Consider the following 25,527-nt stretch of genomic DNA (forward strand, 5'->3'; position numbering starts at 1 on the left):
ATATATATATAGAGAGAGAGAGAGAGAGAGAGAGAGAGAGAGAGACTATATATTACAAAAATCATCCGATTTCAGGAGCTGCATTTTTTAAGCAAAGGAACACAGAACGGTGGTGCAGCAAATTTTAAAATAAATGTCTGAACATAAAGTTTTGCTTACAATAATGTTCTACTTGATTGCAATTTGGTGCCTCCAAGATGTGTATTCAGCAACAGAAAACATTCTACACGCTCCACCACAACAATTCTGATTCCGTTACTTTTTCTTGACAATATCGCACTGCACCTCCTACTACTCAGAGCATTTGACATTGGCACAAACAATTTATAGCGTCTGCTTGTCTATAAGAGGGAAATCCGCAGTTCTTATTTCAAATATCGGATGAGTTTGACCATCTAGTCGATGCGTGCCGTGCTTCCAAGGATGGACATATCAAGTATTGTGAAAATTGAGGGATGTGATGGAAACAGTTGATAGTCCGCAAGTACCAAATAGTTCGATAAATAAAATTTAAATTTAAAGATTAGTCTCTGAATTCGAATCTTTCAACCACCTGATTACATTTCCCTTTTCAATGGAACTTTTCTTTAATAACTTTCTGTACTTAATTATTAATATGATTAAATTATTTTGAGGAAAGTACATGCAATATTACAATGAGGGTTATCAAGTTTTTTTTTCATCATAGACCTCAATTGTGGAAGTAAAACTTTAGAAATGTGCTAAAATTTACTCTAGGTTCTATATTAACTCTTAAAAAGTATACTCTTTCAAAACTGGATGATTATTTTCAATAAGCCCTGTATATTAAACGCTGAGAATTAGTATTAGACAAGCTATATCTATACTTGTCAAAATAACTTGATCTAAAATATTCAGGAAGACACATTGGTAATCTCATATGACAGCATTGGGGGAAAAGAGTAAGAATTAAATTTGGAAGGGCCTTTTCTCTTAAATAACATCAATTACTAGTCAATGAATAGATATAATCAATACTTTAAACAGACTAACTGAGAAGAAAGGAAGTTGTGTGATAAATGATCGATAACAAATTTTGATTGATTGAGATTGAATTCGGACGTAAGTGCTGAGGCTATCTGCCTCGTTATGATAAGGCCAACGATTAACCATATGAGTTTAAAAGAAAACTCAAAATTATATATACATATAACGAGTAAATCGAAGATAAATTCGATGAAATAATAGAATAAAACAAACTCTCTAAAAGCAATTATAACAGAGGTACTGCAAAAGCTAAAAGAGCAAATAACAACATAAACAGCATATAGCAAAATAAACCCCAAACACAGGAATAACAGTAAAATATAGCACGTAAAACAAAAAAGGAAAGTCTCATATAACGTTATTTCAAGTAAAATATCCTGCACAATGACGATAATTTTCATGATTTCCAATGGTTTTACATCTTACTTTGCTTTGGTTTCTAATTTAATTATTAAATTACTTTAGTTGAAACCTCTACTTCAGTTTGGGCACCCCTTCTATAAAAACTTCGTCCTTTTTATTCGGCCTTTCTCTCCCATTGATCCACTTTAAAAGAAATTTCCCCACCTACCTCATGTTGGTAGTCCGAACTGTACATCATTTAGCCACTTAAAGGCTCCAGGCTGTCTTACTGCACCATTGACGAATTCTTTTCAGCCTACACTATTCACTTTTCTGATCCTTAAAATTAATATTTTATCATACAGGGTATATACAAAGGCTGTCGCAGAGAAGGTAAGACAGAGGTTTCCTAGCTTGGCAACACTGTCTATGGTCTTGGCACTGTCTCACCATACAGGATGACTAATTCTCTCCGTAGCAAGTTGCCACATGCCTTTAAACCAGTTTACTGGGCAGCTGTGTTGATTTACAAGGAACATGTTTCATTAGTCTCTCAAAGTTTCTATATATAGGGTTCTCAAAAGTCTCCTGACATAGGGTAACTCTCTTATTATCAGGGTCACAACAAAATGTAAGAGAGAAACCGTCTCCAAATATGATGTTTTCAATCTAAAGTGAAAGATTTTTTTTTTTTAAATCGGACGAATCATTTGGGCTGTACACTCTTTATGCGCCTAATGTTAAATGAAAATGCAACGTTGCCATTTACCTGGGACCACAACATAAGTGAATGAAGATACTGTCTTTTACGCTAACGTGTCGATGGTCAGCCCCCATTTCAAACTGTAGTTTCATTCACTTATGTTGTGGGTCCAGGTAAATGGAAACGTTGCATTTTCATTTAACATTGGGCACATAAAAAGTGTACAGCCCAAACGGCTCGTCCAATTTAAAGAATTCCTTCACTTTAGTTTGAAAACATTATTATATTTGGAGACGGCTTCCTCTCTTACATTTTGTTGTAACTCTGACAATAACAGAGTTACCCTATGTCAGGGGACTTTTGGGATACCCTGTATAAGATTGCTTTTTGCGATGAGTACCGTATTGAAGATGAACAGCGACATGTCATAAAATTTGGTTGGCGTTTAGAGAAAACCGCTGTGGAAACAAATGCAATGTTTCAACAGGCATATGCCGAACAAGACAGGCTGAGTAGAGCCAGTGTACCGATGGTACAAATTATTCTAAGATGGGCGCGAATCAGGTGATTTGCTTCCGCATTCTGAAAAAAAAAAAAAAACATCTGTGATTAACGAGACGCTAGTGAATACTGTTGCAGCAATTATTTGTGATGACAAGCATATGTCTGTAAGAGTGCTAAGTGTACATCCGGAAATACTGAAGGACACTGTCCACCGAATTTTGCGTGATCATTTGCAAATGAAGAAAGTTTGCTCACAAGGAGAGGACATGAACCTGTCAACGGGACTTCCTAATCAAACCTAATCATTCGATAAACATAACAAAAATATGTTCATGCACAAAACATTAGGTGCCATGGACAACGGAGTAAGTCCCTGGGGCCCATTGACCTGTTACTATAAAGAAAATCGTAGACTCGTAGTGAAATAGCTATTGCATTAACACTGTTCATTGGAAAGCCATGGTTTGTAGTTCATTCTCTTCACTATAAAGCAAGCTTTCCAGAGGTGTTATATATTGGGGTATATAACGTACTTGAACAGGGAAAATTGGGAGAATGTTGGGAAAATTCCCTCCAGAAATCCCTCCCATCAACTTTGTTCCCCTCTGGAGTAACCCCGGGTATAAGTGCACAATTCAAATGTATCTCGAAAAATACTATAGGTGATAAGAAATCTGTGTACCAAGTTTTGTATTGATACACAGAATAGGTATGAGGGGAAATCGTGTATTGGTATACAAGCTTTTCCCAATATTTATTACATCTATCAATACAAAACTTGATATACATATTTCTTATCCCCTATACTGTTTTTTTTTTTTTGAGATAAATTTGGATTGTGTGATTTTACCCGGGGCCACTCCATAGAGGTCCAAAGTTAATGGAAGGGATTTCTGAAGGGAATTTTCCCGACATTCTCCAAGTTTTCCCTGTTCAAGTGCGTTATAGCCCCAATACATAGCACCTCTGGAAAGCATGTTTCATTTTGAAGAGAATGAACTATAAAACATGACTTTCCAAAGAACAGTGTTGACGCAATAGCTATTTCACTACAAGTCTACGATTTTCTTTATACTAACAGGGTCAATGGGCTCCAGGGACTTACTCCGTTGCTCATGGCACGTAATTTTTTGTGCATGAACATATTTTTGTTATGTTTATCGAATGGACTAGGTTTGATTAGGAAGTCCCGTTGACAAGTTCATGTCCTTTCCATGTCAGTATGGATACCACATTTTCTTACAGTAGAACAGATACAGTAGTGTGTGGATGTTTGACTCAATGAAAGAGACGTATGGAACCCTCATTCTGGATCGAATCATAACTCCCCATGAAATATGGATCCATGACTTTGACAGGCTTAAAAACAAGAAAGTGGCACATGGAAGTCGCCATATTCGCCTCGTAAGAAGAACGTGCAGCAATAGAAGAGCGCAGGTAAGGTGATGGTAATCCCATTTTGGGATTGAAAAGGCATGGTGTGCAACGCATTGTCTTTCCCAGGGAAATTGTGAATGCAATGTACCGGTACTACCAGGGCCGGCGCGAGGGGGGTCGAGCCGTGCCACCGCCCAGGGCGGCAAGTCTGATGGGCAGAAAAATTTGAAAAAAGAAAAGAATATAGGGGCGGCAAAATTTGAGAAAGAAAACAATAAAGAGGCGGCATGTGAAAGTACCGCCCAGGGCGGCAAAACTTCTAGCGCCGGCCCTGGGTACTACGAAGGACTCGTCGAGACTCTGCACCAGCAAGTAGCAAAAAAGAGAACATATTTGAAGAATTCCTTCACATTGCACCACGATAACGCATGCCTGCATACTTCGCGGGCATTTCAAGATTACGCAACGAAGAGAAAAATACACATTTTCTCACATCCAGCATACAGCCCGGATCTTGCAACCTGCGACATTTGGCTATTTCCACTTTTAAAGTCCGCTTTACGTGGTCGTCATTTCATGACAAAGAAAGAAGTAATCACCACAGCGCAAGTTTTCTTCAATTCGCTACCTGACGACGAATTTTCAAAGACACTCACAAAGAGTCAGGAGCGTATGGACGCTTGCTTACCTGTCAATGGTGTCTGTTTTGAGAAATATGTACGTGTACTTGATATGGCTGATTCTGTATAAAAGTGTTTTGGTTTGTAAGCTTCATTTTAATGATTCTTGGAGGGGTCCATGTACATGCTTGTCTTTGAACTGCTACGCAATCATGACTGTTTTGGTCTCAATCGGAAATAATGAACTTACGTTTCACCCTAGTACATTTGTTAGTCAATGAAAGTCGCTGTTTTCCTATACACGAATTAGTCTCATCTTCTCTGCGACAGCTTTTGTATAACGTAAAACCAATATTTTTAATGTACCTTTGTTCGAAGAATATTGAAAGTCCGCTCATAAGTAATTTGATTAAAGAGTTCTAACTTCATATTTGTTTTTGTAGATTGAAGTTTATACTGATAATAAATCAGTGTAGCTGATAATTGATGAAGATCATTTGGAACTTGCAGAACATATTGACACCCTGAAAATATAACAAAATCAACGCACATAAGATTTTCACTAAGATTGTAGATAATTTTATAGTTTTTTGAATTGTACATCACATTTTATTTAATTGTGCGAAAGAACTTTGTACTTATAATGGCATATATTTACTAGGGAGACAATTGAAATTTGTTTTGTTTGAAAGACTTCTGTTGCCATCTTCAATATTTTGAACTGGGAAATACCTGCTAGCAGGTACGTAGCCAAGGGGGTTCGAGGAGTCCGGATCTTCCCTCCCCCCCCCTTCGAAACCAGAAATGAAAAAATTAAGGAAGAGTGAAACAGAAGGAAACGAGAGAAAAGCATCAACGTTAAAAATAAAAAGCTACAGCAAGTATTTGGTTTGTTTCTTATGAGGAGATTTGTATTATTTGCAATACATGGTGGCGAATGAGCGGGGTATCCTGGAAAAGTCAGGGAATTTGAAATTTCTAAAAAGTTACGGAATTCCCAGAATTTCTGCTATTAGCCAGAGGATTTCAAGCTTTCGAAAGCATAACAACGTGGACATTTTTATCATAATTTTTCGTCATCGCTTCTCTGCAGTATCAAACATGCTATTTCAGAAACAGTTTTCTACTGCTCCTTTAACCTGTCATTTGGAACAGACAGTAGTTGATGGAATAATGAAAAAAAAATATGTAGAAAGAAAGTTCTGTTAATATTTGATTCAACAGAGAAAGAAACGCAGATATTGTAAAATATTTTACAAAACATTATTGAATATGTACTTGTTATAACAGTTGATATGTACTTTTTATAATAGTTGAGGTCATAATGAAAGAAAAAAGTGAACAAAGGAAGAACATAAATACTGTAAAAGATTTTTCACTACTTTTTTTCATTCTTTTACTCGAGACTTCTTCATAGTTTGTCACTAAAATACTTACTAACATATCCTTATTTTGTTGCCCTAACAAACCAATATATGTTGCCAGTAAAATAGTTTAGACTGATCGAGCCCCTGGTGTGATGACCACAGTATTTCATGTCACGACCCCCCCCCCTTTTTTTTTTTTTTTTTTACGAAATCATGGCTATGTGCCTGCCTGCTAGTACAACGACATTTTAAAAGTAGTGACATCACTGCCTCCGTTTAACTGTTACTATTTCTGACAAGAAGTCTCGAAGTTTATTTCCCGATCCCCTGCAAGGCTCATAATTCAGAATTCCGATACCTCTTTTTTCTCATATATTTTTGGTTTGCTTTCATGAATAAAATCATATCCTGAGCATTATAACAGAAATTCTGAAACATCTTATATTTTGAGAATAATATTAAGTATTGTTGACGGAATTCACTGCATGCAGCTGATAAACCAATATATTTCTTGAGAAATCAATGGAAAAGTGAATGTTTGAAGTAGTTTTCATAATAATGTAAGTGCCATCTGTAAACTATCAAAGAATGATATTTCATGTTACTTAAGGAATTTTACTTATATAATCCTTATTTACAGTAACAATTTAGAATTTCGATAATTTTTCTAATTTTTTTATAGTATTATTTATTACGATAAGTCTAGACATAAAATCATTATCAATAAATGATATATTGTTAACGCTTTTTGTGTGTAATAGTGAAGTAGTAAATACAAGATATAAACAAACTAGATTACTTAATAAAACTGAAGTAATCAGTAAACTCTTACGCAATCTATAATTTAAAACGTAATCTGTAAAATTATGAGCACATATTCTTTTATTTAAAAATACAAGTACATTAACATCACTGTATTAAATTTTTAACACAAACTGTTGAAAGATTCTCTCGCCCCCTTCTTTGATGTGTATTATTTCACTGCGATGCTAAACTTATGACATGATGGAGTAAATATTTCAGTCTGGAAAATCCCGTAATTCGAATAAAATACCTTTTAAATGAAAATCTATAAAATTACATTTCACACTTTCAAGTTATGTAGGACAACAATACTGAAATGCTCCTATTGAAAAATCGTTTCGAGTTAGAAAAATATTTATCAACTGTTTGTGCACTGAAAGTACGCTAAAATTGTACTGGTAATTATTAAATGTGTAAATTGTAGAAAGTGTGCTTTCACACACGGTTAATTACATTGATTATTTTACTCATATAGATATAAATATTATATAGCACTACCATTCACTTGTTTCTTCTAGAAAACTTTTTGAAAGTTCCAGAACGAATGGAGCACTAATGTTGTAGATGTTGTAGGAATTAGTTTTTGTGAAGTAGTTTCCGATTCTTGAGATTAAGAGTGCGAATACTATCAACTAATCTATTGGAGAAGAAAATAAATTTTGTGTTAATTTGATGTTTAGAAAAGAAAATATAAACTAACATTGATTTTACAGATTGTCTTAGTTTCGTTTTCCACTGTTAATTGTGTCATCCAATCTTTTGCGTAAATTTCCTTTATAAAATTGCCTCATTTGAGCAAGAAATTTAACTCTTTATAGTCGGCAACGTTTTATATTTTGTATGACTGCCAGTCCACTGGATCAAGTGAAACAAAAAAAGATTTCGTGAAAACGATGCCACAATACAAGAAATATCTCAAAGATTCTCTTTCCTCTTCATGAGTTTAAGAAGAAATATGTTCATGTATCTAAAGCCTGTGACAAACATCTTGACATTTCAGCTAAACGAATAAAACGCAAGCTCTGGCGCGACGTTGCCAAGTAGTAAAGGAGTATGGCTATGGCTAAGCAGATAAACTACAGCGCGATCAGGTGACAGGGGATAAACATGGATGTGTACAAAATAAACGTGGCAATACCGCTGGCCTCTCATTTGCTAGCAGCATTTAAAGGGAACTTGGAGCGCCGCCTTCAAATGCCAATATGTTTGTTACGCCGTTTAATCATATATATGTAGTCATGACCAAAATAAATATTTCAACCACAATTAAAGAATATGTTATGGACTCTAGAGGAAATAACCAGCTACCTCAGGCCTCTCAAGACATTTGCAAAAATCAAATGATCAAATACATGTGTAGTTAATATAGACATATGACATCAGTGTGCTTTTCAAATCAACAGAAGTATTTTTGAATCGCTCTTTATTAGGACCAACGATTTCTATTTTAATCTTAATGAAGGGAACTTAGACAGAAGGTGGAACAACATAATTCAGAGTTTAAAAAAAACACTAAGACAATGTGTAAAGGTAACGTTCATCTATATATTATTTTCTAAACAACAAATTAATAAATAAAAGGAAAAGCTTTGTACTGACTTTGTATATACTTGCTATATTGACTATTATCACTGCTCGCAATTTATATTCATATATCAAATTGTTAAAGTTATTCTCATTTCCAATAAACCAGGTGTCCTTCGTAGCGTAGTCGCTAATGGTCTCATTTTTGGTGCGAGAGATCTCGGGTCAGATTCTAGCAAGGAAGGGTCACTCAGTGGCTCCGCTGAGATCCGAACGAGACAATTGTGTTTGCATTTGATATGTTATAACTAGATGAATTCCCAAGTTATACGTGCCACCGAGCGGAATATCGTGAGTTACAACATATTTTGTAATGTAAGAACTACAAAAAATTTACCTGGCATAATAGTTTGAACCGAGTCATTTCTTCGAAAACGGTTGAGTAAGTGGAAAACTCGGCCAACACGTATCCCATCATTTTCAACGACAAACATTTTTGGAATAAAAACTTTGTCCCAGGGTCCCCCGCAGGGTCCCAGACGGGGTCCAACTCAAAATTTTTCAATGGCAAGGGGGGTTAAGTGGCACATCATTTGAAAGCTGTTGTAAAATGAAAGAAAATGCAGCAAGTCTCGACTCTCTACAACAACCCTGTGCAAAATAGCAATGTGTCAAAGTGTAAACGAAAACTTAATTGAGAAGTCCATGGTCACCCCTATAAATCGGAAACGGTAAGACAAATGTGAAAACAGGAAAGGATGTGTGGCATTATTTTCAAAATACAACGATTAAAGTGAAAACGTCTTGTCCCAGGGTCCCCACATGGTCCCAGGTGGGGTCCAACTAAAAAGTTTCAAATGGCAAGAGAGGTAGGACATCGTTTGAAAGCTGTTGTTAAGTGAAAGAAGACGGAGCGCATCTCGACTTTCTACGACAACCCTGTCCAAAATTGCGGCGGGTCAAAATGTAAACAAAAGCTTATTTGAAAATCTATTGCCACCTTGAATCCAAGAGGGCCGCTTCAAACCTATATCGAAAGGATAAGCGTACCAAACTGCTGAAGCTACGAAAACAAATTTGACATTAATGTCGATTAGTAAGTGAATAAAATATGCAAAATCTTCAAAAACGCAACATCCTGAGTTCAAAATGCCGCATTATGTATTGAACGCATATCCAGCTCACACCACTGGTGTTGGAGAAGCGAACGTTTATGGTTAATAGTAGATATCCACAAAATATCAAAGAGTATAATCTGTAATCCAATGTCGCTGCCAGCGTGAAAAATGAGTTTGTATATAAATATGTTATTTCTTGGAATACTCTGACCAAACCAACAAAGTTTGACGCAGCTCGATGTACTGAAATGACTTACACATGTTTGGTACTATTCACCAATCTTGCAAATGATTTTTTTTTTTTTTTGTATATTTGGTATTGCTTGAAGAATTGCGATCAAACCAACGAATGACATACAAATGTAACCATCACGAATACGTTACAATAGAGCCCCCGACCTACTGGTGCACCAAGTTCTTTCTGTATGTACTACGTATGACAAAATTAGAAAAATACCCGAAGGTATTCAACTTTTGTTTAGCAGCATGAGTAGGAAATCAGAGTTGTGTGTTCATCGCATATTCGTTATATTCAAGTAAATAATGTCCAGAGAACCGTGAGGAACGTGCATTAAGAACAAAATATATATGTGTTGTTACCGAATGAAATAATAGTTGTAGTGAATCGAAATTCAATTGTTCTTTAGTCTTCCTATTATTTCTAAATACATAATAGAGAAAAATAGAGATTTAGATTTCTACTATGAATAACATAGGTTTGAAGCGGCCCTCTTGGATTCAAGGTGGCAATAGATTTTCAAATAAGCTTTTGTTTACATTTTGACCCGCCGCAATTTTGGACAGGGTTGTCGTAGAAAGTCGAGATGCGCTCCGTCTTCTTTCACTTAACAATAGCTTTCAAACGATGTTCTACCTCTCTTGCCATTTGAAACTTTTTAGTTGGACCCCACCTGGGACCATGTGGGGACCCTGGGACAAGACGTTTTCACTTTAATCGTTGTACTTTGAAAATAATGCCACACATCCTTTCCTGTTTTCACATTTGTCTTACCGTTTCCGATTTATAAGGGTGACCATGGACTTTTCAATTAAGTTTTCGTTTACACTTTGACACATTGCTATTTTGCACAGGGTTGTTGTAGAGAGTCGAGACTTGCTGCATTTTCTTTCATTTTACAACAGCTTTCAAATGATGTGCCACTTAACCCCCTTTGCCATTGAAAAATTTTGAGTTGGACCCCGTCTGGGACCCTGCGGGGGACCCTGGGACAAAGTTTTTACCCCAAAAATGTTTGTCGTTGAAAATGATGGGATACGTATTGTCCGAGTTTTCCATTTACCCAACTGTTTCCGAACAAATGACTCGGTTCAAACTATTCTGCCAGCTTTGTAGCTTTTATATTACAAAATATGTTGTAACTCACGACATTCCGCCCGGTGGCACGTATAACTTTGGGATTCGTCTAATTATAACATATCAAATGCAAAAACACAATTGTCTCGTTCGGATCTCAGCGGAGCCACTGCGTGACCCTTCCTTGTAGATAGGGACACTCAGCCGAAAAAGTATAAAAGCCTTTTTCAGCCCAGCCATCGTGAGTAAGGTTATTTATGGGTTTTCCTTATTCATACCAAGCAAATGACGGCACGGCACTTAATATACAAGTCTCAGGCCGCTTCCTTTCTGCTTCCCTACAGTGTGTGATCACTGACGGACGTCATCCCTCATATGTGATGGAATTAGATGTCTGTAATGCCCAAAAATATAATTTCTAATTTCAACAGACCAGCTAACCTAATTCGTACTCCTGAACCCAAGTATCTGGTTAGAAATAATGGTATTGAATACTGCTTCATAGAAACTGGTTCCTACAGCAGCTACGACACTAATGTTTTATTTGCTCTGCAAGTTTCTAAAGGTTTCCAAGATGAAACAAATGAATGTTACTGCTACGATATTTATACCTATATTAGTGTATACGTCATTAAATTAATGTATTTAATGGTGTATGAGAGTGTACATTCTTCAATTTAGACATTTAAGAATTACCATGATAAATAAAACATCTTTCCAGTGCACAAATATTTGATAAGCACTTTTCTACCTAGTAACAGTTTTGCAATAAGAACATTTTAGCGTTTTTATCCTACATAACTTGAAAGTGTGAAACGAAATGTCATAGATTTTCATTTTTTAAATTATTTTATACGAATTATGGGACTTTCGAGAGTGAAAAATTTTCTCCACCCGGTCATAAGTTTTGTATCGCAGTGAAATAATACACATCGAAGCAGGGACGAGAGAATCCTTTAGTTTGTGTTAAGAAATTCAACACAAAAATGTTAATATAATATGTATTTGACTTCTAAATATTAAATACACATAAATCTATCAGAAAATATACCTTCTTTTAGTTGAATACATCTATGGCGTAGGAACTGGGACGGAAGTAAAGGTATGACGTGGAATGCAGCCTTGATTTTATCTTCCACCAAACGAATTGTTGCTAAAGCTTTCTGAAATACGATAAATTAAACTCTTGTCAAAATTTCTCATTATAATCGAATAAATATACCTCTGATAATATTTTAAAAATATCGAAATAAAACCTGGTGCATATCAACCAAACATGTAATATGTAATATATCCTTTAAATTCATTTATATTATTCGCTCAGTACAAATAGATGTTATAAATAGAGGATCAGTAATGTGTTCTCGTGAGAGAGCGTAGAAGTAGACTCACTTCTAGTAGTGGAAAAAAAAATCATTATACATGAGGTATGTCATTTCGCTACGTCCTGTGACAACGGAAGCACAATGCTCCAAGAGTTACATTTTCGATTCAAAATATAAAGGTAACCAAGAAAGTTCTCGCTTTTTCACCCACCGCCTTCAAACATTGATATGTCGCCTAAGACCTACCAAGAAGATCAAAAATAGTCCTCATCAGCATCGACGACCTTCTGCCAACGTTCTGGAAGGCCATAAATTCCATCGCGGTAGAACTTGGTGGGCCGTGAAGCGAAGAAGGTATCAAGTGCATTTTGCACCTCTACTAGGAATTTGAACTGGCGTCCTATTAGATGATTGTCCAAGGAATGGAACATGTGATAATCGGACGGTGCAATGTCCGGGAAATATGGCGGATGCAATAGTGTTTCCCATCCAAGGCGTAGAAGAGTGTCCCAGGTCATCCTAGCCATGTGGGACATAGCGTTGTCCCGTAACAGGATTACCCATTTTCGATTCAGAAGTGCTGGTTCCAGAGTTTTTCTTGAACACTGCTCAACTGCTGACAGTAGAGTTGCATTGATACTCTGACCAGCTGGTAACAGTTCCCGATGTACTTCCACAACCAGGTAGTATGTTGGATATACCCATACCAACAACTGATCTTCGCCTTATCTCCATTCGCATTCGGACCGCGGTGGCCCAGTGGTAGAGCGTTCACCTCTGGTGCATGGAGTCCCTGGTTCAAACCCTGATCCCGCCAAGTGAACTTTGTGGTGGACAAACACCGTGTGCGTGGGTTTCCTCGGGGTTCTCCTGTTTCCTCCCACTTTCTTCATTCCCCCATTTCATTCATTCCTCATCATCACCGTCTCCTTTAGCCTAGCCGGCATTACCGTGGGACGTAAAACTCAAAAATTTTATTTCATTTTTTCCATTCGCATTCAACTCACGGTGTGGGGGCCAATTGAACACAGACCTCCACAAAAAGCGGCAGAACGTACTTGGTTACCTTTATAATATGACCGCTAGGTAAATAAGGCATTGGGCGGTATATAAATCATATTTATTTTCAGGCAACATTTTTTTCTTATCTTCCATGCTTTCGGTCTACTTATTCCTAAAGATTCTTGTTCGAGAAATATGAACAAAACTTTTAATTCTCTCTTTCAACAAAATGTTTCTAGATTAGTGCAAAACATAACCATTGTAATTTCAATGTATGTATTCGTAGAAAGCGAAAATTCATGACATTCAGTGCTAATGTACTGACCATCAGTCAATTAAACATATGCTATGAGGCTGTGGTGACTCAGTGGTAGAACGCTCTCGTCTAATGCGTAGAGTCCTTTATTCGATCTCAAATTCTGCCAAGTAGTCTTTGTGATGAATAAACATCGTGAGCGTGTTTCCTGGGATTTCTCACGTTTCCTTCCACTTTATTCATTTCACCATTTCGTTCATTGGCATTACCACTTCTCCCTTAATCTCGGAGCATAATCATGAAACGTTAAACCAAATTAATAATAATAATAATAATAATAATAATAATAAATGTGTGCTTCCTGATCTGGTCAGAGCTATTTGTGGACTGGGAACTAAAATTGTTAATATTTCTAATTGTGAAGAAAACTGATATTCCTGCTACTTGTAATCCCAGAAGATTGAGGATATGTGGCTATAAATATGAGTTGATAGTAAAACCTAAAATTACTGTAACAATGACTATTAGGTAAGATACGAATTAGACAAGAAAACGAGGAAAAAAGAAAAATGAATAAACAGAAAATTATAGAGCAATGAATGAAGAATGAATGTAATATACATTAAAGGTAAGAATAGTAAATATTCTGAAGTATTTAGCATAAATTTTAAACATAAAATGACAGAAAAATTGTAATGAGAAAAATAATCTGAAATAGCCCTGATATGGTAAACGACAAATAAAAATTAGAATAGCTTAAAATAAATAGTTACTCTGGAATATTACTAAATATAAATGGGTAGTACGAAAGTATTTGCAAAGAACAATGTTCTAAAATAGTCATAAACATGTTAGGAAAGAGATATTTGGCTTTGGAAGTAAAAAGAAAGTGAAAGAAAAGAAAAAGAAAAATGAAAAAAGAAATGAAATCTTTAAGTTTTACGTTTCACGGTTATGCCGGCTAAGGTAAAGGAGACGGTGGTGATGAGAAATGAAGAAAAATGGGGGAATGAAGAAAGTGGAAGAACCCTAAGAAAACCCACGCACACGGTGATTGTCCGCCACAAAGCTCACTTGGCGCGAACTGGAATCGAACCATGGACTCCATGCACCAGAGGTGAACGCTCTACCACTGAACCACCGTGGCCCCGAAAGAATAAAAAAAAGTGCATGTAAATTGATAAGTAGAAGAAGATTAACTAACAAATATGGAACAATGTAAGATCGTTACAAGTTTTCTGATTTACAACCAAACTATTCATCTATCTTTCCATTCATTTGTTCCTTTAAGTTATCCATCTGTTGTTCTTCGTGTCGATTGTTGTTGCTATGAGTAATCGTTTGGTTATCTTTTTCATTTATGCCAAGAGTTCTTATACATAATGAGATTTATTTCATCAAGATTATTTTCAACATTTTGTTACGCTGTTAAAGGAAACCATTCAGTTAATGATTTTATTTAATTTTGAAGTTCATCTACAATGAATATGTCTGTCCAACTAAAATAATTGGAATTTATATGCTAACCCAACATTACATTAGTATATACTTGTAATATATACTAATGAATCCTCTCTAACTAATATCTTCTACGTTTTAGTATGCAGTGGTTTGGTATATATCAAGGAAGTTATAAATAGAGGATCTGCCCATATGAATCTTCATCCTATTAAATCGATGAAAAAAAAAACGAGCATCGGCACGTCTGATTGGCTACTGTCGTTTCTGCCATTGTCTGATTGGATACTTTCGTTTGCGCCATGATTGTTGGCTCAAAACATTGCGATCCTATTGGGCGGAATGGGCAGAGTAGGAGTGGCGAAACTGTGACGTATGGCTTCAAGATTTTGTTGTAAAGGCAGATCCTCTATTTTATAAGATCCTTGGTACATATACTCCTTTAACTTTAGTTTCCAATTCTGCCACCGATCAAGTCATCGTAGTTGAGCTTTACGCATTTCCCCCCTTAGATCCCGTGTTTTATATTGGTATAAAGTATTAAAAATTGCATCTCCAACTCCGGATCTACTTCCTAAAATATATACAGGTTTGATTTCTTTCTCTACCATCGGGAAAATCACATTTTCAGATTTTCAGCATCAAAATACATCAACATACATCAACAGAATGAATGTCGATGGTTTAACATTACATACATTTGTTTTTTTTCCTTATTTAAAAAAAGTCAATCACAAGGACGCGATGGATCAAATTCATCTGATCTTGACGAACATTAGATGGTCATAGAGCTTTGCGAGCTTAGTACCCAATATAAATATAATTGTGTGCAGATCTATGGCTCCTGACTTATTGAACATCAAATTTGGGATTGGACTTAGTGAAGGATATTTTATAAGGCATACTGTTAACGATATTAAGCCGAGTTCAGTAGCGTAGCCAGGATGTGTGTTTGGGGGGGGCCCAAGTGCTGTTATAGGTACACATAGAAAAATTACAAACAAAAAAATATATAAACATAAAAATATATAAAAAAATTACAAACATCAAAGTACCAAAGTACATTGTCGGACCTCTTTGGGGGGGGGCGGCCCCTCTGCCCCCCCTTCCCTACGCCACTGGCCGAGTTTCACCAAATTTGCCGTGGTAGACATTGACAAGCTCAGTATGCAAATGAAATATTACGATATGCAGTTCATAGGTTCTAGAGATATTGGCCATTAAATTTGGATTTGAACTTAGTGAAATCAAGAAATCTACCGTAAATACATCATGGTCGATAAAACTCACCTGATGTTGATGGTGGTAGATCTTAACGATCTTCGTACGCTTGCTAGCTAGATGCGAAATATTATAGTTGTAGATGTTTGATTCCCAAGTAATTTGCCATCAAAACTGAATTTCAACTCAATGAAATCAAGAAATTTCACCCAAAAACAATTGATGAAACTTATCCGATCTGACGAAAATTGGGATGGTGATAGAACCTCATAGGCTTAGTGTACAAATGAAGTATTATGGTGTGCAGATCCTTGCATCCTGGATTATTGGGCATCAAATTTGATGTTGAATTTCGTGAAAGAATATTTTATATGACATACCATCGACAATACTAATCCGACCTTGACCAACTTTGGCAAGTGATAGACCTTGACGAGCTCAGTAGGCATATGAAATATTATGGTATGCAGACCGTCAGTTCCTGAGTTATTGGCCACCAAATTCGAGGTTGGATTTCGTAAAAGAATATTTTATATGCAATGCTATCTATGATACTACTCCGATCTTAACCAAATTTCTTACGATAATAGAATTATACAAGATCAGTAGGCATATGAAATATTATGGTATGCAGTCCATAGGTTCTCGTGTTATTGACTATCAAATTTCGATTTGAACTTAGTGAAATCACAAAATTTCGATACATCGCTATCGATAAAACTGATCTGATGTTGACCAAACTTGGTATGATGGTAGATCTTGACTATCTTCGTACGCTTGCTAGCTTGATGTAAAATATTATGATTTGCAGACTTTTGGTTCCCGACTTATTGGATATCAAAATTGAGTTTGACCTCAGTAAAATCAAGAAATTTCACTAAATTGCAATTTGATGGAACTCATCCGATTATGACCGGAGAATTGACAGAACTTCTGACGAACCGGCCGCGGAATCACATAGGTTTATAAATCAATTCAAGGGAGCTTTCGGCAAAGGGATCAAGCTTTAACTGTTACATCTTCAAAATAACTGGCTGGTTTGTGACTCCTAAACACCCTTCTGCATCATGGCGCGTTAGAGATTTGTTACTGCATTGCTTCAATATGAACCTTACTAACCGTGGTATAAAATAAATTAGACGAGATAATTACGGAAATACATTAAAACAGTAAAACTTACTTCATGATCTACAATCCGTAAGTGAGATCTTAAACATAGACTTTACTAATTGTAGTATAATACTCAATTAGATGAGATAATTGCGGAAATATATTAAAAAGAGTAAAACTTACTTCCTTATTTACATTTCCATAAATCAGACTCTCAATATGAATTTTATTGAATAACTGTGGTATAAAACTGGCTAACATTTCTGGAGTCATTTCTGAAAAACAAGAGATTCGAATTAGCACTTTGTAAATTAATAAGTACATTTGTTGCATAATACAAATGAAAAATAAACTTTACATACAATATAAATATCTACAATTATATTTATTCTAGTACGTATGCGGGGTAAAAATATTCCTTAATATTCATAGGAAATTTGAGATTAAATTGGTTACTGATTTTAAACTGCTAGATCACAAGTATATATTTTCGCTTTCTTAAAAAAAATTAGAGGATTCATCCACTCAGGCACGTAGCCAAGGGGGGGGGTCCGGACCCCCCCCTTCGAGACCAGAAATGAAAAAAATAAGGAAGAATAAAACAAAATGAAATGACAAAAAGAAGGATCAGCGTTAAAAATTAAAAAGAAAACTACATGAAGCTTTGGCTCACTCTTTCTTATTAGGAGATTTGTATTACTTGCAATATGGTGGCGAGGTAAGCGAGGTATTCTAGAAGAGCCAGGGAATTTGAAATTTCAAGAAAAGTTATGGAATTCTCAGAATTCCTGCTACTAGTCAGGGAGATTTCAAGCTTTCGAAAGCATAAGTGCCGTTGTGTAACAGCGTGGACATTTTTAATCATAACTTTTCGTAATCGCATTCTTGCAGTATCAAACATGTTATTTCAAGGACAATTTTCTGTTGCTCCTTTAACCTGTCATTTGGAACCGACAGTAGTTGACGGAATAATAAAAACAAACAAAAAAAATGTTGAAAGAAAGTTCTGTTAGCATTTGATTCAACAGAGAAAGGAACGCATATATTGTAAAACTAGTTGAATATACACATGCTTCGCACAGGGGCTGTATTTGGAAGTCATCGCTAATGGAAGTGTCACCATTGATTTCAGCGACCGTGAAAACTATGGATTTGACACTAATATCGGTAATTTTGGATTACTTTTATATGTCTTGTATATCACCCCCCCTCCGGTGACCCCCGGCCCGGAGCCGAAAAGCGTGAATTTGGAAGTTAATGCGACTGGAGTTTCACCATTGATTTCAGCGACCGCGAAAATATGAATTCGACACTAATAGCTCAAGTGGTAGAGCGTTGGCTTCGCATTCGGGAGGTCGTGGCTTCGAATACCGCTGCCTACCATCCTGACTGAGGTTTTCCAGGGTTTCCCTCAGTCCTACCAGGCAAATGCCGGGATGGCACCTACTAAACAGGCCCTGGTCGATACCTTCCCAAATCCTTTCCATTGTTAATGTTGTTGGATATTCAATGTAAAATGGCCTCTGAGCTGTATCTGGTGATTATTAAATAAATAAATAAATATCAGTCATTTTCTACTACTTTTACATGTCCCGGTAAACGCCCCCCTGAGACCCCATGGTTTGAATTTCGACAAAAACGTTTAACTCTGGTCTGGAGCCTGGACCAAGGTATTGGTGACTAAAATTTGGTAACTCTCGGTCAATTTGTCTTGTTCCCAAGCCGGTTCCGGTAAACGTCCCTCTGAGACCCCACTGTTTCGAAATTTGAAAAAAAAAAACGCTTCTTCTTGATCTGGGGCCTGGGCCAAGGCACCCATGACCAAAATTTGGTAACTCTCGATCTACTCGTCTGGTCCCCAGGCCGCACGCAGACAGACAGACAAACACAAAAAACTTAGTTTACAAGACAATATTCAGTATGTACTTTTTATAATAATTGAGGTCATAACGAAAGGAAAATTGTTAAATTTGAATAAACAGGAGAAGGACGTAAATATTGCAAAATCTTTTTCTATACTTTTTTTTTTTTAATTATTATTTTGCTGGAAATTTCTTCATAGTTTGTTATTAGAATACTTGCCAACATATTCTCATTTTATTGTCCTAACAAAGCAATATATGTTGATAGTAAAGTAGTTTAGATTGATCGAGCTCCTGGACCTTCAGAATTTCATCCCTCCCCCCCTGTTACGAAATCCTGGTTAAACGAACCAATATATGTTCCAGTAAAATAGTTTAGAGTGATCGAGTCCCTTTTGTGATGACCACAGTATTTCATGTCACGGACCCCCCCCCTTCACGAAATCCTGGCTACGTGCCTGATCCACTGTAGCCAAGTCTGAGTATGAATTTCCAAATATGCGATAAACGACAGTGTCTGCATTGCTTCTTATCTTGTAATGCACCGCTAATCTGTGCCTGTGCCTCAGCGCATTACTTCATATTAGGACAAAGGTCGATTCGGATATTGGTTTGTAACCCCGGATATTAAAATTAAAACCTAAGAAATCTTTTTCGAATCGATAATAGAATATAACAGGATTTATTAAAAATATGTGAGTTTGTTATTTTGTGATCGGTGATTTTATTTTAAAGTATGTGGTTGTAATTCATTAAGCCTCGGATCAACATATCTAATGCTAATTCCGACTATTTTAGTATTTATAAATGGGTAACTGTGTTTGAATTAACTGGCCGGATGAATATTTAGATATTGAGAAACTATTGCGAATTTCGTTTCAAAGAATGGACAAGTTACAGGCGTATGGATTGAGAATCAATTATGATTTGTAATTATGACTACGTCATTGTGTAATACTAACTTTGGAACAGCTTCGACGGTATATAATGTATAATAGTTAATATTATGTGATATGAAGAATTTAAAGTAATGAAAATATGATGTATGATGAATATTGAAGGATAAGAATAATTATAATATTAAATATTAAATATTGAATAATATTGAATATTTCAAATGTAAAGATATTATTTAGTAAAGGCTGTCAGAAAGTTAGAGGAAACAGAATAAAAGTCAGATAAAGATTCATATGCTGTTTTGTGGGTACTTTGCGTAATATGAACGAAACATATGATTTTATGTACAGCTTGACGACTAAATCACCAGTTATTCATATGTATGTGAAACAGCATTACAATATTGGACTTCGCTGTCGGAGTTTCTCATTTGTACACCGAACCTCAAATCTATTTATACTTGAAACGGTAATAGTTAAGAACAGCTACTTATCTCCCGTGGACGAGGTTACTTCTTACTGTTCCACTACCTACAAAATGGATTATATTTGATGTACAAATGGTAATAGAGTACACGAGAAACCCATATCATGTTGTATTCACACTCCAACATGGAGTGAGAATACAGCGTGACCTGCGTTTGTTGTGTGTTCTATTACCACTTGTACATCAAATGTAATCAATTTTATAGGTAGTGGAACAGTAAAAACTATCTACGTGCACGAAACATACGATATGTGTTCAATTGCCCCTACACATACTCATACATTAAGTACAAGGGCACTAAAAAGACACACATAAAGTACAAGGGCAAATGTCAGAAATGCAACGAAAAAGAGAGAAAGTACCAGGAATTATTCATTTTCACATACCTCAAATGGTTGGACAATACAATCGAGCGACTTCCAACAGAAAGTTGTGAAACCGCGTTGGGAGGGGATACTTTTTCTTGAAAAGAAAGGAGGCCAGATGTCCGACGAAATGGTGTCTTTTGTTCCCATATCTCGGAATGCTGTCCTTTGCGTCTCGCCAGAACCGCTCGATATTTTGCGTATGAGCAACGAAAAGTGGGTCTATTACCTACTTTTCAGAAAGCTAGATAGGCAATAAATAATTCCTAAAAGTATGAGGTTTCTCGTCCTTCCGTGGGCGTAACTATAACCCTTGAAACACGTACCCGTGGGAGTAGGTGCAGTTCAATCTGTCAATTTTGGAAACGGACTACAGATGCGTATAACAACGATCCCAACGTATTGGGTATCTTCTTCCAAAATGTTACGACTGGCTTGTTGTCTGCAGTGGAATTAATGTAATTTCCGACTCAGGATATGCCGATAGAAACGACACTTAGGGAGGAATAATCTGTTGGAAATATAATTTTAGAACAGAAGAAAATAATGAAACTATTTTGTCCCACTGTCTGTTTGATCAAAATAACTAATCCTGAATTTAACACTATTTATGCTACTGAAGACAGTCCTCCGTTGAAGATCGAATCCATTATTACACACATATGGTAAACAATCTCCTTGTTAAGACCCACACATATATTTATTATGTTTGTTATATTAAGTTTCATAGTATTCATACTTATTTTAATGTGAATTAGAATGTATGAAGTAGTATTGCTGTGTCTCTTTACAGCAAAATTAAGCCCTGGCAGACACTATAAAGTTCACTAATAGGGAGTAACATTATATTCATTCAGAAACAGAATAGCATATTGCATAAAATGTTAATTGTTTCTTTCCTGGTTAAGTGAAAAATATCAATATTGTAAAACTTTGTCCCATATATGATATAGGTAGAGCGTTAATAAAAAGTGCGTCCGGAATCGACTCCCACTACCGGCTTTTATTATAAAAGTTCCACTGTAAAAAGGATTTTCACAAAATACTATACAATTAATCCCTCCAAATTTACAAGGTTAGTTAAAGGTAATCTTTGACCGTAAGGTCGCAGACAGGATCTCTGCAAAGGCCCGAAGCAGGCTAAGCAGAGTGGCGTTAGGGACCCTAAGCTTCGAAGCAAGCAGAGGGGTGGTTAGGCGACCACAGAGCCCCAAAGCAGGCTAAGCGGCTGAGGTTGGGATTCCCGACAAAGCCCCGAAGCAGGCTAGGCCAGGAGAAAGGAAGGGCGTAGTCCCGAAGCAGGCTAGAGGCCTGGGGTTAGTTACTCATAATGTTCCAAAGCAAACAATAGGAGGGGCACCAGTGAACTGCTATAGAATTGCCGTGGTCCATCCAATTTATAGAGGTCCTTGGGTGGCGGTGGCGCTGCTGCTCCGTTGACATCGTCTGCTCCGTGGAAGGGGACAGAAGCCCGTCGTCTGCAGGTGATTGTAGATCGATCTGGTGTGTGGAATCCTCTTGCTAAACCACGTGGTGGTGTTTGTAAACCACGTGGTTTTGTGTAGAATTGTTTATACACAACACCATGTAGGACATTACAATATATTGTTATTGCATTCTAAAGTGCTTAAGATACGAGTTTTAAGTATAAAATTTTGCATTGAATCTTTAAGAGATACGTTAATTTAATACTATTCGCATTTGAATTTGCAATCTCATTCGGTTGCTGTGGAGGCGCAACTTAAGAATTTTCCTTCAGTAATCTTTCTAAATAACATTATCCAAATATAGATGTCGGTTTTATAAACGTACCATTTATTACTTGCAACATCTCCAAATAACTCCACGAATCTTGTTCTAATGCATCATCTTTATGGATATTAGCATGCTCAATTGGAAGCTCTGCTTTTACATTTTTTAACCTTCTCCTATACTGAAATAAGAAAAATACAAAGCTTACATAAGCACTGCACTCATTTGAAAAAGAAGCACATATGTTGTAACTTACCCATATCCTCTACAATTCTATTTTCTTTATTTTACTGTATTATTTATTTTCTTTATTGCATTCATCAGCAAAGGGAGACTAGTAACTAATTTTGTAAAACAACATTGTAAACTTCAATTAAATACAACTTTCAACTGGCAACATTAAGATAAGTGACAGAGGCACTAAAACACGAAATTGAAACAACATTAAGTAATATATATATATATATATATATATATATATATATATATATATATATATATATATATATATATATATATATATAGGTGAGTTTATATATAGAGTGGATTATTTATCTTGAAAGGCCCTTGTAAGTTTCTCTGAGATTTTATTCGATGCAAAAATCAATGGGGGAAATTGTTTGACACGCCTAGTGATTAAATTCCTATGTCACGTTAGTCGCATTTCAAGGTTTCGTTATCATGTTTTAAAAGTAAATAATAATAAGAAGAAGAGTGAGCATTTGGCTACGGTTCTGTTATTAACGATTGGACCGTACAAATGTATGGAAGAACAAAACAAGTAACATTTGTGTTTTCCTTTAAGAAAAGAAAGAAAGAAAGAAAATGAAATGCAACATGCAGCTTTAGCAGTAGAAATAATTCAATTGGGAGGGGATGGAAGAACATTTCGCCTAACGTCAAGAAAGAAGAAATATCCTGAAATTTAGCTTTCATACTAAAATCATTGTTTGAAGATGAATAATGGCTATTAATCGTAAGAACATTTCAACATTCCAATAAAAGTGACAAATCTCGGTTAAATTTAATATAATTCTGAAATATATACATTTTTTTTTCGGAAAATGACCATTATTTCTGGAGAACAAGTATTAATAAAAAGCTAAAAATCTCTATTGTATAGGAAATTTTCTGCTCTTTCAAAATGGTTCAGTTCAGTTGCTTCCTAACCTCCTGAGACCTTGCGTATTGCATACAATACGTTTTTAGAACGCCCGTCATGGCTACGAATATTTAAGAACATGCCCGAATCTCGGTTATTGTATTCGGGAAGTGTCCAATTGGCCACCGTTCCCCAGATATTGGCTCCAAAAGTTCCGATTTCGGGAAATTTAAGGAGCCATATCTCGGGAACCGTAAGTCATAGAGAGATGATATTTTGCAAATTTTTGAATTTTGAGCCCTCCATTTTGAGCAAATGTCTTCGTAAAACAGCATATCGTAAAACGTTTTAACAGAGCTCTTAAACAAAGCATGTGGAAAAAATTTAGTACTCAAGGAAATTATAAATGCATAAACATATTGCAAGAATTGTTTTGATGAGTATAATAATAAAGTACCTAGAACAATTGGTATAAAGCCTGTAAAAGTTAATAAGAAAAATTAATTCTTTTTAAGTTCGTTTTAGCAATGCTCTTGGAGCATTCTTAACTGATTTTTTATTATTTTATTTTCTACTTTAGTCATGATTAAATACATTTTCTAAGATAATTATTACAGTTTATACATTTTTTTTATTTATACTTCATATTTCATACTGTCTATCTCCATATGGTCCAACTAAAATTACTCTAAGTTAAAAATGTATATTATAAATATATGAAAGTAACAATCTAGTATAGTATTGTCATCCGATTTATGTCGCTGTGTGAAATTTTATCATTGTATAACGCCGGGAATGAGTTAAATTAAGATTGCAAGATTTGAAGATACGATCTATATTGTCCGTCTCCGTAAGGTCCAACTAAAAATTACTCTTTGTTATAAAACATATAAATATACAGAAATACATGAAAGTAAGAATGGAATATTATATTGTCATCCGACTTCTGTCTTTGTGCAAAATTTCGTCATTATATGATGAGAAATTAGTCAAATGAAGTTTGCAAGATTTGAGAGCAAAATTGAAACATTGTAAGTTAAAGAAAAGTATATAAAAAGAAATTAACTTACGTCTTCTTTATGTAAATCAAATCGTTTAGGATCAATCTTAAATGTTGTAATCTCTTCCATTATTTTGTCTAACAAAACGTGAAGTTTACTGTTAAATCCAGACAACTTCAGCTGGAAATGGTTAAGAACACAAATTAAAAAATTAAAGAAACAAAACAAAATAAAAATTATAAATATGAAATCTGTTTAAAAAGTATGGAGCAAGTGTTAATATAATTACAACGGTCTTTGAGGCTGCAATGTAATCTGATAGCAATAATTGTGGAATAATGTGTATGCGGAAACAAGAACGACTTTATCGTCGCATCAGTTGAGTGTTAAATGGCGCAGAGTGAGGATGTATATCGCTTTATTGCAATGACTGAGCGAGTAAAGAAGGCAGGAGAAAACCTTCGACAGCAGGAACAATTCGGATGATTCGGAAGGTTTTCGGGAGCAACGCAATGAGTGCAACACGAAACAAGGTACATTGCAAATGATTCAGATAGCAGAAATCTGTCAAAAGTTTCACACCAGCAAAGAGCAAAATACGGGAAAATGAGCAAATACGGGCTGCAACCAACAAGGATCAACGTCCAATAGTTCGAAAATTAGAAGATGATCTGGGCATGAAAAACTGAAATATGTCTAACTTTGAACGGAGATTCTAACATGAATCATGTCACGGCTACATTTGTTCCATGGGTACTGTTACCAGAGCAGCAGAGACATACTGTTTAGTTGATAACGACTTGCTTTAGACTGCTATCATATTTCCTCAACAATTTCATAACCAGAGATAAAGCATGGGCTACAGCTAAGATTCGGAATCGGATTCTTAGTCGTTCCAGTGAAAATCTTCTGGTTCGCCACGTCCGAAAAGATGAGGAAAAATGGTGAAGATGTTGAGATCATGTTAACTGTTTTTGGGAAAGTATTCTCTATCACAATCACGCTCAT

The 25,527-nt window shown here is 35.8% G+C and overlaps 1 protein-coding gene across 1 annotated transcript in view; it reads right to left on the minus strand.

Moving 5' to 3' along the window:
• The window catches only part of LOC145663760 (insulin-degrading enzyme-like), a 215,878-nt gene that overhangs the window by 66,448 nt on the left and 123,903 nt on the right, over nt 1-25,527 (minus strand). The window contains exons 13-17 of the mRNA XM_081729848.1: nt 24,589-24,699; nt 22,477-22,597; nt 17,238-17,329; nt 11,734-11,845; nt 4,921-5,078 (exon numbers count right to left, since the gene is read on the minus strand). Of these exons, the coding sequence (XP_081585974.1) occupies nt 4,921-5,078; nt 11,734-11,845; nt 17,238-17,329; nt 22,477-22,597; nt 24,589-24,699 (594 nt within the window). The remainder of the gene's footprint in view (nt 1-4,920; nt 5,079-11,733; nt 11,846-17,237; nt 17,330-22,476; nt 22,598-24,588; nt 24,700-25,527) is intronic.

This window comes from Thermobia domestica, chromosome 11 (assembly GCF_964235325.1).
Source record: "Thermobia domestica chromosome 11, izTheDome1.hap1.1, whole genome shotgun sequence".
Taxonomy (NCBI): Eukaryota; Metazoa; Arthropoda; class Insecta; order Zygentoma; family Lepismatidae; genus Thermobia; species Thermobia domestica.